The sequence below is a fragment of the Penicillium oxalicum genome, chromosome II, assembly GCF_001723175.1.
Source record: "Penicillium oxalicum strain HP7-1 chromosome II, whole genome shotgun sequence".
Classification (NCBI taxonomy): domain Eukaryota; kingdom Fungi; phylum Ascomycota; class Eurotiomycetes; order Eurotiales; family Aspergillaceae; genus Penicillium; species Penicillium oxalicum.
In genome coordinates this window covers 304,405-319,493 of record NC_064651.1, presented here as the reverse complement: position 1 = coordinate 319,493, position 15,089 = coordinate 304,405, and the positions used below count along the sequence as shown (strand labels likewise).

The 15,089-nt window shown below is 52.2% G+C and overlaps 3 protein-coding genes across 3 annotated transcripts; all 3 read left to right on the top strand.

Moving 5' to 3' along the window:
• Positions 1 to 3,685: 3,685 nt before the first annotated feature.
• On the top strand, positions 3,686 to 5,269 carry POX_b02038 (putative UTP--glucose-1-phosphate uridylyltransferase; the record flags this gene model as incomplete). Its single annotated transcript, XM_050110958.1, has 1 exon — positions 3,686 to 5,269. The coding sequence occupies one exon, from the start codon at positions 3,686 to 3,688 to the stop codon at positions 5,267 to 5,269; it is 1,584 nt and encodes a 527-aa protein (XP_049971304.1).
• Positions 5,270 to 7,243: 1,974 nt separating this feature from the next.
• Positions 7,244 to 9,750, top strand: POX_b02037 (uncharacterized protein; the record flags this gene model as incomplete). Its single annotated transcript, XM_050110957.1, has 5 exons — positions 7,244 to 7,981; positions 8,125 to 8,276; positions 8,354 to 8,530; positions 8,617 to 8,955; positions 9,045 to 9,750. The coding sequence occupies 5 exons, from the start codon at positions 7,244 to 7,246 to the stop codon at positions 9,748 to 9,750; spliced, it is 2,112 nt and encodes a 703-aa protein (XP_049971303.1).
• Positions 9,751 to 11,786: 2,036 nt separating this feature from the next.
• On the top strand, positions 11,787 to 14,648 carry POX_b02036 (uncharacterized protein; the record flags this gene model as incomplete). The annotated part of the gene is made up of 3 exons (XM_050110956.1): positions 11,787 to 12,167; positions 12,221 to 13,011; positions 13,118 to 14,648. The coding sequence occupies 3 exons, from the start codon at positions 11,787 to 11,789 to the stop codon at positions 14,646 to 14,648; spliced, it is 2,703 nt and encodes a 900-aa protein (XP_049971302.1).
• Between the last annotated feature and the right edge of the window lie 441 nt (positions 14,649 to 15,089).

Here is a 15,089-nt window from a genome sequence, read left to right as displayed (position 1 = left end):
CGCTTGTTGGGTGGAACATCCCGAAATGGGATGGAGAAGGATACGAGGGGAGGTGCGGGACAGGAGTGTCAGTGTGTGTCGGTGCAGGAGGACAACATTAATCACTGGTAAGTTGGTAGGGGACTGTACACAGGATTCAACTTTCAGAGAGTGGCCCGGTTTGTTTTCGTTGATGTCTCTGGATAGGGATGGGGGGGTTTTTTTGGTGCCGGAACCATTGTTTTCCCCCCACGGAACGAGGATAGTGTAGAAACTCAAAGACATGTGTTGGTGTGCAATGAGGGATGAGGGATGTACTACTTATATCTAATATCTACTACTAGTATCGAGAGTGTCAAGAGTGTAGGTAGGAGACTAGCAAGAGTCGTCAAGTTTTGGGAAAAGGGTCTTTGAATGAGAGAATCCCGTCCTTTGTATGGACTGGATCGAGGAGAGCACCTTTTTTTCTTGTCCATGACGCAGATGATCGCACACTCTTCAAGACATTAGGTAAGTGGACACTACCGGACCCTAGACAGTGACACTATCTTCCCCCCCTTCCCCTTTCCACCCCTGAAGTCAACAGTCAATGCCACTTTCTCTTTGGTCTTCACCTGAAGGATGACAGAATAATCATAGGGCAGTCATCTCTGCAGCAGAGAAAGAATACATCGTCTATCGAGCGCCCAAAATTGCCCTTGAACAAAAAAAAAATCCATTCAAGAACTCTACAACTCGCAACCCCCAAAACTCGACCAATTCGAAATCTCTGTTTATCGTAGACCATTTGCTCTCTTTCCCTTTTTTTTTCTCTCTCTGTGATCCTTGCACGGCCGTTGAGTTTTTGTTTAAGGTCCGACCCGTGGACAGACCGACGAGCGCCAGTGGCTGGAGCGCCGAAAGGGGGGACCTAAAAAAAGAAAAGACAAGAAAAAAGAAAGGGTGGAAAAGCTGAGGTTCGACCAGGAGGATCCAGAAGAAATCAGGCTAAGCGGGCGAGTCCCGAAGCAAAGAGTAAGGTATTCCGAAGCTTGGACCAACAGACCCGGTGACTATTTTTGTAACGGGGGATTTTGGAACCACATTGCTGTATTCAAGACAGCGTTGTTCAGCACAGTCTTCTCGAGTCCTCGGGGTCGGGAAATCTAGACTTCTGGATTGTTAGAAGCTTTCAATGAATGAGAAGCTTCACACGATGGAGTCCGTGGGTTGCGGGTTTACTCTTGGAGTCTTGGCTCTTGGAAGATTGCATTGCAATTGCGGTGTACTTATTTCAATGGATATTCTGTGTGTGTGTTCATCACGGCATCTGATAGGTACCTCGGGAGAAAGTCTCACAATCGCGGCTGAACATCTCCGATCCACGTTGCCACGAGGATCTACAAAAGGGAGGGAGGAGAAAAGTTCAAAGGTACATTTGTGGCAACTGATGGGCGTCCTGCTCTAGCATGACTGGCATGTCACCTGGTACGCTTCTGTCGGTGCAGACCTAAGTGATAGGGTGGTTGAGTAGTATTTCTTTTTTCGAGGGTCGAAAAGACCGAGTCCAAGACCCTTGTAGGACAGTAAAAGGCGAGGAGCTGGAGGAGGTACTAGCGATGAACATTCTGTCTGGGCCCGGGAGTTGATCCACGAGCACAGAGGTGGAGTAGCCGTGTACAAGAAGGGAAGCTCTTTGATACACAAGTCCTACAGTACTTGCTAAACCTAGTCCTGTTCAAATATAGGTACGTAGCTACTTGTAGTAGTAGTAGTAGTAGTAGTAGTAGTAGTAGTAGTAGTAGTAGTAGTAGTAGTAGTAGTAGTAGTAGTAGTAGTAGTAGTACTACTCCTACTACTACACTGCGTATACGTGCTATTCTACTTCTTCGAATCAGTCCTGTTGGGTCAGAGGGCACGCCATCGACACTCACTCTTCAACTGAATCAAAGAGTGCTCGACATACTTCTCCCTCCCCCTATGATCTCGTCTTGGTTGCACTACATCCACTCATACTAAAAACTTCCGAGCAGGTACATCCCCTGGGCAGCTGGCCCGACTGTCAACAGTGTACGACAGTCGTCTTCCAATCGAATGTAAGCAACCGAGCGGAGTACTCCTAAGTATAGGTCCGTCGTGAGTGGTACTATTGGAGTGGTCGGTGGTGTCGGGGTGACATGGACCCAGTCAGAGACCCCGTCCAGAGCGGCTGTCCGACGAGATGTCAACTTCAAGTACAACCGCCACCACGGGGACCAGTCTCTTGATGGAGACGACTAGTCGGGGAGGATCCTCTCACTGCTCTCTCCAGTTTCCAGAGTGGACTCGTGTGCAGAGGGACCAAAGCTCATGGACCTCCTGAAAACTCCCTCACGAATCGATCAGAATAATAACTTTGCGCCCCTCGCCCCCTTCTGCTCTCTTTTTTATTTTCCTTCTCCCACATCTTCTTACTCTCCTCCTCTTCCTCCTCCTCCCTCATCCTTCATTCCTCCGTTTGCTCCTCTGTTCCCGTCTCTTGCTCGCTCGCTCTCTCAATTGCATTGCGACTGGACTCCTCTCTGTAAGTCTTGTTGAACCACCGGACGCCCTTGGACCCCTCGTCCGCCCCGTTGGGAATGACGGCACCTTGTCGACACTCCCTGCAAGCCGCAGTCTAACCCGACTGATCGACGGGCGACCTGTGGCGATTCATCGGGCAACCCCTCCCTCTGTTTGCTGGATGCCCCTCGGGTGGTTTGGATTTTTTTTTTTTCCAACTTACACTTTTATCCGTTTTCTGTCCCCCTGGTGGCCAATTCTTCCGGGCATCCTGCGGCTGGAGAAGATGCACATTCGGTGCAGGTGACAGTCAACCGTCACCATCTCCTCCAGCGGCTTATATTTCGGGACTCTTCCCCCCGAAGCGGAGCCTGTTTCCCAGCTCGACTTTCCCGTGCTCTCCAGCTTGTTTACTCGGATCCACTTTGAATTCTCCAAGCTAATCGCTCCCACCGCTTCTCTCGTAGTTCTCTTCGCACATTTCCTCTCCCTCCTTCGATTCCACTCAACATCTCACAATGGCTTCGAAGATTCTCCCTACTCACCTCCAGGCTCCTGCCAACGAGGCCGGTGGCTTCGGTGGTAAGCACCATGGCAAGTCTCAATCACACATGGTAAGTGGATCAGTCTCCCCCTCTCCCTCTCCCTCCCTCTCCCTCTCCCTCCTCTCCCTCTCCTCCTCTCAGGGGTCGTGGATCGTGGACAGAATACCGCTGTCCCCTGCACACGCCGGTCGGTGACAGGAAAGGATCATGATCTGGAAACTGTGCACCCCTCCTCCCTGGTGGGCGTCTACAATGTCCCTCTCTGCGTGTGTTTGCCACTGTCCATCGAGTTCCTGCCATTCAAAACACCCAAATGAGAAGGCGGGACTGCTCCTTCTCTCCTGAGGTTGTAAGAGTGGAGCACCGCGCCTTTTTCGGCGGGCTTGTTTACAACCTCTCTTGGGAACCACCCTCCTGACTCCGGGTCACGGCGTGGCCTTCACAATCTCTGGCCTGGATCATTCTCGCCCTTTTGCATCGTTTCCATCAATTCCTTCTTCCCCCTCCCCTCTCCCCTATCCATCCGCTCCAATCCTTTTCTCTGCACAAATCTCGACAGCTGGAGAGACTTGATTGAGCCGTTGCCTTTCCCCCTGCGATTCCTCCCTCACCACTTTACCCCTCCACCAAAGTGCATCGTCATGCCGCCCGCTTCCCTCACCCCACCACAAGTGCCAAACTTGGTCCTGCCCGACCAGGCAGGACTCGATCCCGTAGTATCCAGCCATGGCCGTCCACTGACCAAAGCATTGACTCAACAGGCTTTCGAGAATGCCTCAACCAGCGTCGCTGCCTCTCAGATGCGCAATGCACTGAACGCTCTGGCTGACTCGGTCACCGAGCCCAGTGAGAAGAAGCGCTTCGAGGCGGAGATGGACAACTTCTTTGCCTTGTTCCGCCGCTTCCTCAATGACAAGGCCAAGGGGAACGCCGTCAACTGGGACCGTATCGCTCCTCCCCAGCCCTCTCAGGTGGTGGGCTACGATGAGCTCGGTGCCGACGCCTCGGTCGAGTTCCTCAACAAGCTGGCCGTGGTGAAGCTGAATGGTGGTCTCGGTACCTCCATGGGTTGCGTCGGCCCCAAGTCCGTCATCGAGGTCCGTGAGGGCATGTCCTTCCTGGATCTGTCGGTCCGCCAGATTGAGCACCTCAACCGCACCTTCAACGTCAACGTGCCCTTTGTTCTCATGAACTCCTTCAACACCGACCAGGACACCCAGTCCATCATCAAGAAGTACGAGGGTCACAACGTCGACATCATCACCTTCAACCAGTCGCGCTACCCCCGCATCATCAAGGACTCGCTGCTGCCTGCTCCCAAGAGCTTCGACTCCCCCCTCCAGGATTGGTACCCCCCCGGTCACGGTGACGTCTTCGAATCCCTCTACAACTCCGGCACACTGGACAAGCTGATCGAGCGTGGCATCGAGTACATCTTCCTGTCCAACGCGGACAACCTGGGTGCCGTGGTGGACCTCCGCATCCTGCAGCACATGGTCGACTCCCAGGCCGAGTACATCATGGAGCTGACGGACAAGACCAAGGCCGACGTCAAGGGTGGTACCATCATCGACTACGACGGCAAGGTCCGTCTGCTCGAGATTGCCCAGGTGCCCAAGGAGCACGTCAACGAGTTCAAGTCCATCAAGAAGTTCAAGTACTTCAACACCAACAACATCTGGATGAACGTCCGCGCCATCAAGCGCGTGGTCGAGGAGAACGAGCTCGAGATGGAGATCATCCCCAACGAGAAGTCCATCCCCGCCGACAAGAAGGGCGAGGCGGACCAGGCCATCTACCAGCTGGAGACCGCCGTCGGTGCCGCCATCCGTCACTTCAAGAATGCCCACGGTGTCAACGTGCCCCGTCGCCGCTTCCTGCCCGTCAAGACTTGCTCCGACCTGATGGTCGTCAAGTCCGACCTGTACCGTCTGGAGCACGGCCAGCTCGTCATGGACCCCAACCGCTTCGGTGGTGTCCCCGTCATCAAGCTCGGCTCCGACTTCAAGAAGGTCTCGGACTTCCAGAAGCGCATCTCCTCCATCCCGCGCATTGTCGAGCTGGACCACCTGACCATCACCGGTGCGGTTAACCTGGGGCGCAACGTCACCCTCAAGGGCACCGTCATCATCGTCGCGACCGAGGGCAGCACCATTGACATTCCTCCCGGTTCCGTCCTGGAGAACTGCGTCGTCCAGGGTAGTCTCCGCATCCTGGAGCACTAGATGGCTGGCTCCTTGCGCTGCAGTTGTTTTGATTTGTCCATTTTGTTTTTTGCCTTCTCCCCAGCGTGCTATCCTGGGCATATTCTTCCCGAAGTCCCCCCCCCCCCCCTTCTCCCTCTATCCTCCTGTGATGGAGCGCAGTCGCACATGTTCGTGGAGGCAGTCCGATCGTGTTGGGTTGGTGCCCCACCACGACCGGCTCTCTCCCCTCGGGCTCTACACTCTTGCCTTTTTTTAATTGTTCCACCTCTTTTTATGTGGGAGGCGCATCCGTGGGCTCTGGTCATTCCCCACCGTGTGCAAAAATAACGTGTCCGTATTACATTACAATAATTGAGCGTCTCTTGCCTAGCTGTCGGTGCATGGTCTGGATCATACCGCTGTAAATTCAAATGTTGTACGCCCGGAAGATGGACGGGGCCATCCGGCCACAATCCAGATTCTGGTCCAGTAGAGTCTTCCCTCCTCTCCTGGTGCGGCCCACCACGTTGGGCCATTACTTTGGCCGGTCATACGGCGGGATGATGACCGGTTCCCTGCCATCTTGGTTCAATCATCCGATCTTTGTCTCGTGGACAAGTCTGCCCAGGAACATGCGAAATCTAGGCCGCGCATGCAAATGGTGTTCTGATGTGGGAAATTTATATCATCATGATATTGCCCAATGTTGATGGGACTACTTTTCTGTCCAATAGCGAAGCTCCTGACCGCCAATTTCCGAGCGGGTTGAGTATTCCGGGCGAGTCTCCATCAAAATGATTGGCGATGTGAGCTTGCAGATCCACCGCCTCGATCGTTCCCCCACGCCAAACGGGAGGCGGGTGATACTTCCTCATGACCTCAATTTCACGTCGGTCCCACGCCGGCGGAGCAAACAGTTTTGCATTTGCGCTGCTCTCGTGGACCTCTGCTCTGCCAGTCTCCTTGAGGTCTTTCCAGTCAGCAACGCACAATGGTCTGATTCGAGGATTGTCCTCCCGGAGCTGGGCCTGTCATGGGCTTCTTGGTATCGGCACTAGAAGGCAAATGCTCAGTAGTACTGATCCCTTCATGCTCAACGGCCGCGTGCAACTTTCCCCATGTCCCTGGTCTTTGGTCGATTCTCGTCAACCCCTGGGATATGTATCTGTTGTCTCGATGCTTGGATGGTGATCACCCTATCCGAGACTTGATTTGGGTCGACCTGGGTCTGCTATTTGGCTCTCCGGTCTTGGAGTGCCTGCCGTTTGATTCACGGCTAAACTGGACAGTACTTCAGTCCAACGACGTATATACTATACTGCGCCCTCCTCCCCCCCCCCAAGTGCCTAGTTCTCTGCTCTCGTTTCCCTGCTATGAATCGTATCCCGCCTCGCCTCTTCGGCCTCGACGGTGGCTGTTCGACTCGATTATGACCCAGGCATTGCCTCCATCGTCATGTTTTCGCTGGCAATAGCCACCCCATTAGCCACCGGTATAGCCACCTCGCTGTGATTCCGCTTTTTATTTGCGGTTGAGGCTGCCGGTCTTGATAGAACTTGATTTTTGACTGTCATTCCACACGGGTGTTGCTGCAGAGTTTTAGCGCCGTCCCTGTGCATATCTACTACGACCTTGGACCTGGACAAGACTGGGACGATCTGGTGCCTTGCACCCTTGCACTCCACACCTCTTAGTACGCCGCTACATCTACGGTTCGAACCGCGTCAGTCTCTCCCCCTCCCTCTTAAGCGCACCACGACACCTACGCTCTCATCGTACCATCATTAGACCCTCTGTAAATACCCCTTTACGTGAATGTTCATGTCTTGCTATGTCTGATCGCCGCCAAATTTTTCCGGAGCCGCCGCTGCATGATCAATACAACGTCATGAATCCAAACCAGCCAACTCCACCCTCTTCCGGCTCGAGAACGTCGAGTTCAACTGCATCGTGGAAGAGGAGAGTTTCGACCGCGTGTCTCGCGTGTAAAAAGTCGAAACGCAAGGTAAGTGAATGTCCGTCACTCGACAGTCTGCTGCCTACCTGCAGCCTGTGACAATACGCTATTGCTTGCTCAGTACTGCCGGGCTGTTCTTCTTGACGAAAAGGTCACAAGTTCTAACCCACCTGTCCATTCGTGAGCTCCAGTGCTCGGGTACTGCCCCTTGCGAAAACTGTCGCACCTTTCACCGCGTCTGCGTCTTCGATGAATCTCTCGATCAACGCCGGCGAGTCGCTGCGAAACGCACTGCCGACGAATTATCCTACCATCGCGACCTTTTGAACGACATTTTCAAATTGGTCCGCGAAGCAGATGAAGGGAAAGCACTCGATCTTCTTGAAATCATCCGCCATGATGCTTCCGCGGACGAGCTCCGCGCATTCATCAACGAGACCCTCTCTGACCTGGACACGTCTTCCAGCCGGGGCTCGGTGGATGCTGCTTCAAAGCTGGAGAGTATGCGTGACCTGATTAACGTCGAAGGGACCACCCCGACCTTTCGGCGCAAGGTCATGGATATTCATTACTTGTGTGATGAGGCCCCAATCAAAGTCCCTGCACGACCGTGGACCAATGTCACTCGGGATGACGACCTCATTTCGCATCTGGTCTCGCTCTACTTTACATGGGACTATCCATTCAACGCGTTTCTCGATCAAGAAGTGTTCCTAAGGCATATGACGAACGCGGATCTGGCAAGTCAATTTTGCAGTCCGTTCTTGGTCAACGCTCTCCTGAGCAATGCTTGTGTAGGTAGTAGCTCCCCCAGTTCCATTCCTTTTCCTATATTGATGTTTCTCCCTCATCGTTCTTCGTGCCAATGAAGGGTCCTGGTGCTTCTTTTTTATCATGCTTGTCCGAGATGAATCCGCTGATTGTCCTTCCTGGTTAGTATTTTTCGGACCTTTCCGAGGCATACGTTGTGCCGGGGGACATTTCTTCCAAGGGAGCTGATTTCCTGGCCGAGGCCGAGAGGCTGAAGAGGGAGCTGCCTGTACAGCCCAGCCTGACTACACTGCAGGGATTGTTGCTGCTGTATGAAAGGTCTGTCAAAGCCTCGGCCCCAATGAGCCTTTTTATAGGGTTCCAAAAGTGAAGCACCCCACTGAACATTTCAAAAGATACTCCATGTCCCGCGAGGATGATCTGGGCTACATGATGCTCCACGAAGCTATCCGGATGGGTGAAACGCTGGGTTTAGTGGGAAACTCGGGCCCTCAAATCACGTCGGAGCAATTGTCTCAGGATATGGACATTTCATGCAGACGTACGGCTTGGGGTTTGTTCAACGTGGATACGTGAGTCATCCAAGCCTCTTATTCATGACATGGGAAAGAAAAGGATACTTGAATTGGCACGAGCTGTGGACTGACACTAGTCCCAGAATGATTCATACGAGTTTTCTCCGCCCCAGCCTCATCAACCACGTCAATATGCAACGGGTAGACCGTGATCAGCTGGTCGACCAATCCGAATGGATGCCATATCCATCTCATCGCGACACGAGGGCCTCATACATGAGTCTCTATTTTGGTGAAATGTGTAACCTATCGATGATCTCGCGCGACATTTCGCGAAACATGTTTGCATCTCGTTCGAGCACCTTGGGCCCACAGCACGAGCAGAGTCGCGATGAGTTGTACCAGAGATTGCAACGATGGCATGAATCTCTTCCGGAGATTTTCGAATGGGAGAAGATCCCTCCCCACTTGATGCTTTTGAAGTCAGTCCTGCCGCATCCAGCTCTCCTTCGTTTCATAGGATCTTTTCGCTTGATCTCGCAGCCACATGAACCTGGCTAATAAGTTGTAGAATGCGCTACAATGCCCTCATTATCAACTTATACATATGTTTCTCTGGAAGTGACAGGTCCACCACGAATTCGGATGAGCCCAAGACGCCTGAAAGCCCACCACCTCCCGATCCCGATGCCGAACATGCGTCCAAATACGACGCCTCAAAGCTTGTTCAGACTGCCGCGCGCCACATTGCTCAACTGACACGGCTGCACCGTCGCGAGTTTGGCCTCAATCGCGCCCACCATTTCGCCATGTACGCCATTAATCTTGCTCTGTTTGTCATGATCGAAGAGGAATCTTTCGACGTGCTCGACAGGGACTTTCTCTCGCTCGTCAGTGCCCTATCGGTCGTGGCCAATCGATCCGCGCTCGGTCGTAACTTGTTTCACCTCTTCCGACAATCGGTGCGAGCCAAGGCGCAGGGCAGCCGTATTCGGGACTCGAGCGCGGTCTCGGACGAATTGAAGGATCTGCTGGATGAAGAAGCCGTCTCACAGGGTCACGACCGGTTTGATGAGTATGCGCAAGGGCTGGAGAAGCTTAATGAGGATAAGAAGTATCATGGGATTCCGGGCCAAACGGAAGGGAGTGGACTACAGGGGTATTCTGGTCTGGGATTGTCGGACATGTTGGACCGGTATGAGAGTCTGAGTCTGGGCAAGGACGATGTGTTTTCGGAGAGAAGGAGAAGAAGGAGTCGAGTTGTTGGGTTTGAATGAGGCTCTGATCTACTGTTGAGGGTAATGGGTGACGAGGAGACTTGGTCTAAGCCTGATCAACAGACAGATGGAATATTTTGACAGCCCCTGCGAAGGTGATGATGTACAGTCTACCGGGGTACAAAAATGCAGCTTGTTGCCGATATGGTGAAGCCTCGGTGTTTTATGAACTAAACTCTCTGCGCCTGCGGCTTCTGCAGTCCAGGAGACACTACGGTCAGTTGACAGGGCTAGAGTGTGCCCTGTGCAGTATGTCAATTGCACCTGATAATAGTAACATTCACGAGTCAAAAACTGGTGCCATTAAAATAAGTGAGCTCGATCGAGGGTTACAGTCAAGTGTGATTGAACCCACACCCTTCAGCGTGAAGAAATGGTCCATTCGACTTGGCACCGACCCTTCGGCATGACCGTTGCTCCCGTGATCTGAGGATGATATCACGCTTGTATCAGCACCGACTCATATCCCCATGTTCCCACCGTCAGACTGGATTCAAGCACCACCTTTTTCGTCTCCCTCCTGGAGCAGATCCCTCGACGATCAGGAGTCACATCATGTCCCCATTGGCTCGACTTCCAAGCTGGACCAGGTGAACCCACCGACTCTTTCAACTTTCTTACGTTCCAAGTTGAAAGATCAAGTCGGACCCCACCTACCTGTGTGATTGCCCCCCATGCTGAGTACTGATTCGGTTGTCATGCAGAAAATCATGAATCAATCATATTCTGGATGTGCCCGAATGGGTAACATTTCCTATGGGGGGGGGGGGTGGAAAGGGGTCTGACGTCAAAACGGGTCAGCGCTTGGAAACCGAGTTCTTGACCTCTTTTTTCTTTTTTTGCCGCCAGACTCGATCCGCCACCTCCATGTTTTACGCTCCCTGCGACGGTTTCTCGAATGGATTGTCTCGAGCCCTCCCCCGATTCTGATTCTAGGTTTTATCGATTCCATTGGAAATGCTTTCGACCAAAGCGCACATTGAGGAATCTGTCTTCATGACAGGTGAGAAATTGTGGGTTTTGTTCACCCACATTCTTGCGGTTTGAGAGTCCTCCGCTCTCCTCTCCCACTGATCCATCTGTCATATCCAACCGTACTGTCGATGACTGCCTCTTAGGGACAAAGGTTCAGGTCCAGGTCCAGGTCCAGATCCGAATCCAGTGCCGTCCTCCCGTTCCAATGTGCTCAGAGGGGCTGCACCGCTGCTGCGGTGCTTCCAGTGACATATGACTACAGAGCTACCATGACTTACTGATAGGTAGGTTGGCCGACAATTCGACCCCTCTTGCTTTGGAACCACAGGTCTTCTCCCGTTCCCCCCCCCCCCCTTGGTCTCCATTCGTGATGTACGTACATAATCATATGGCCCAAAGAGCAAAACTGGAACGCTCCAGCAATGGTGGTCAAACCGGTCCAGTGCTCTCGCCACAATAGAAAGGCCTGCCCTTCCCCCTCCTTCCTTCTGCGCTTCTGCCGGGCATTCTCGCGGCTGAGAGAGGCGGATGACTTAATCCATTCGAGTGGAGGCAGTTCGCGAGTCGGTCTGAAGGATTCTTTTATCTATGGAGGAAATCACTATTTGGCACAGAGGAAAGCGAGGTTGATCTCAATGCTATCTATTTGAACATACTACTGCCTCTTACTGTCGATCTTGGGTTGATCGTAGTAAAGAACCTATTTGATATCAATTTCGCCCATGCACACCTACGACTCACGGACATCTGATTACACTGACTATCCCCATCTTGATTTCGATTCCACCGTTTCTTGGCCAATATCTACAACTGTGAGTTGAGCACAGGCCTGATGTCACATCATTCTTCCCTTAACACCATCAATTTACACTAGAAGAAGCACACATTATCGTACCTCCCATTCCTTTCCCTGCACACGTTCACGCCCCCCGGCATGCTCACTCATATATATCCACTCCACCTCTTGACTTTTATCTGACCCAGGTCCACGCGATTCAAATTATTTAACAGTCCTCTTGTAATACCAGTTGACATGCGAATCCTGGGCATCCCCCGGTGCAATGTTCCCATCGACATTTCCCAACTTGGAACCACATCCCCAGCAGCCTCACGCCTCGATTCCAATGGCCGACACTACTAGTTCCAAAAAAGTCGCCATTCCACGTCTGGCGCCTTCAACGGCCTATCGTGCACGGAGACGTTCGACCAGAGCCTGCGAAACGTGTCGTTTGAGAAAGACCAAATGCGACGGCACGCGACCGAGTTGTGGGCAATGCGTGGCACAAAACAACAAGTGCGTGTATGAGGACATTAAACGGGTTCGCGATCAAAAATTGTTGGGGTTGCTGTCGAAACGCACGGAGGAGTATGAGTCCTTGTTGAGGGATCTGGAGGGAAGAGTGGACGGGCCGACGGCGAGGAAGATTCGAAAAGCGCTCAAGGTGAGTTCTCACTCCTTTCGATCCGGAGACGCCCGCTTATTAACACCATTCAGAAATGTCAGAGCAAAGATCGCAAGCCTTCCAAGAGTAATGAGAGCGCAGCTGTGGACGATTCTGACTCGGATTCCTCACGAGGATCCCTGGAAGCAATCGACATGTTGGAAGAAGATCTGAATCGCAACGAAACGACTCGCGCCATGGGATTCTTTGGCAAGAATTCCGAAGTGGCTTGGATGCAACGGCTCGAAAACGACATCGAGCAGAAAAATATGGCTCCGCAAAGTCTGAACAACCAAGCCGGTCCGGATCTTTCTTCGGCAGTCTTCTCGACATCGCAATCACAAAGTCCACTTCAGATACCGGACATTATTCTCCCGGATCAGGCGAGGAAATACGACCGCGAAATCCCCTTGGCGATGATGAATTACCATCTGGATGATTTGGAAATCCCCAGAGTTCGCACCAACTTGGATCCCTTGGGCGTCCCTCCGCGTGAAATCGCCGACAAGTACTTTGATGCGTACATGAAATTTATCCATCCGACGTTTTGCATTCTGCGCAGGTCGACTTTTACGGCGCAGTATCGGCAATTCTTTGAACAAGTGATTCAGCCGCCGAGGAAGTGGTTGGCCATTTTGAATATGGTCTTTGCCATCGGGTCGAGATATTGCAACTTGCTGGAGCCGGAGTTGCCGTTTACCTGGGGCGATGGACTTTTCTATCTGGCGAGAGCGCGACAATTGGGGCTGCGAGATGGGGTTTTGTTCGAGCATACCGACTTGCAGCAAATTCAACTGGAGTGTCTGGTGGCGGTTTATTTGCTCCTGTTGGGTCAGATTAACAGGTATCATTTATATCCCCGGCTTACAAGCACACTCTCACACACATATCCCCCCCCCCCCCCCTAACTGCTTTTTCCTTTTAGATTTATTTTACTGACGCTTATTCAGGGCAACAAAATTCTCAGGATTGGCCCTCCGCGGCGCCTTATCGCTCGGAATCAACCTGAATATCACCGATGACCGAACACACGACGCCTCCAAAGAGGCACGCTGCCGCCTGTGGTGGTCTATCTACTCTCTTGAACACATCCTGAACTCAATGCATGGCCGGGCATCCTGTATTCGAGAAGGACTCTGCTCCGCCTTGCCTTCTCTCCCCTTTGAAGAAGATACCTTTGATCATCCCAAAGTCTCCCATCTTCTTCAAGATCGAGATTACCGCGAATCTCAACTCCAATACACCCTCTTCGAACCTGAAACGCAGTCTCAGCCACAAAATGACCCGCTTCGGTCACTAAAGTCCACTCCTCCATCCCCAGCCTTATACTTCTACCACTGCACCGACCTCGTGCTCATCGCACAGGCCATTCTGAACAAAATCTACAGTATCGACGCGATCCGTGACGGGCCCAGCGCGACAGAGTACCGTCTCCAATTATACGGTCTCCAACTCGACAAATGGCTCTCCAAACTCTCGCCGCATTACAAATTCATCATCTCCGACGATAAACCTTGGCACTTGGACTTTGCGGCGCTGCAAGATCTCTCCGCGCCATGCATGCGCGAAAAAGTCTCGTTCGCATTGAATTATTACTCTGCGCGGATCTTGCTCTGCAGACCGTGTCTATCCCAGCCTCATTCTCATCAAAATCCCACAACATCGCTGAACTATGACTCGATTCATTCGACGAAGCTTGGTAAGGAGATGGCACTGAATTGTTTGCAGTCGGCTTGCTCGCTCGTCTCGATTATCCCGGACGATGCCGATCTAAGCTGGATCATTCGTGCGACACCCTGGTGGGGTGTTCTCCATTTCATCGTTCAAGCCACAACGGCACTCTTGCTATGTTTATCATTCATAACACCTCCGAGTTCGAGTTTGGGTGCAGCCTCAGCCTCAGCCTCAGCCTCGGGCTCGGGTACAGCCTCGTCATCAAGCCCAGGTGATCATCATCATCCTCATCGTCACCACCAACAAAACCCCCCATACCCAACTCCTTCAATGCGAACAACTTCCACAGCATTCTCCTCCCTCCGTCCACCCCTCCTGCACACAGGCAGTTCCACCACCTCCGCCTCCAAATCCACCTCATCTTCCTCCGCAAGTCCCCAGCCTTCCTTCCCCCTCCCCCTCCCCTCGGACCAAACACATCCCAACTTCCTCGACCTCGGAGCAAAAGACATCCAAACGGTGATTCTCAGCGCCAAACGCGGCCTCTCTCTAATCCACATCATGGCCTCTATCGATCCCGCCGCCAGACGAGTATTCCTCCTCTGCGAGGGCTTCATGAAAAAATTAGCCCCGGCGCTAAATATCGATATGAAAAGCGGGCAGTGGCCAAGTGTAGATTCCTTGCAAGGTGTCAATGATACTACGACCACCGCGTATTGTGATGGGTATGAACTTGAACATGCGTCTTCGGAGATGCTGTTTGGTGATGAGTTTCGATTTGGCGAGATGGAGACTGATGGGTTGTGAGATGTTTGGAGGGGATAAGGGGTAGTATGGGAGTGGAGTCGGGGGACGGAAATACGATGATGTAAAATGGTTGTTGTTGTTGTGCTGCTTGTGCTTGTGAGAGGGGGGTGAGTTTTATTCTTTCGAACCATGATGATTTAGAGGGTGAAACAGGCAGAAAGAAAAGAAAACGAAGAAAAAAATTTGGAAGAAATTCATCTCTTCAAAGAGATGAAATGATGATTGATAAAGCAATGTACAATATTCATATAATCTACCATCTACTAAGGTCAACTTCAATGTCCAGGTCCCTCGCGGCATTGTAGCAGTTCTTGATGAGGTATCTGACCTAATGGAGGTTTTTTGTGATTTAAATGGACACTTGGGCGTGTTGGCCTGTTTCAATATGGCGAAGAGGTATATAATTATACGCCTAAATTACGGACCATGGCCTGCCCAGGG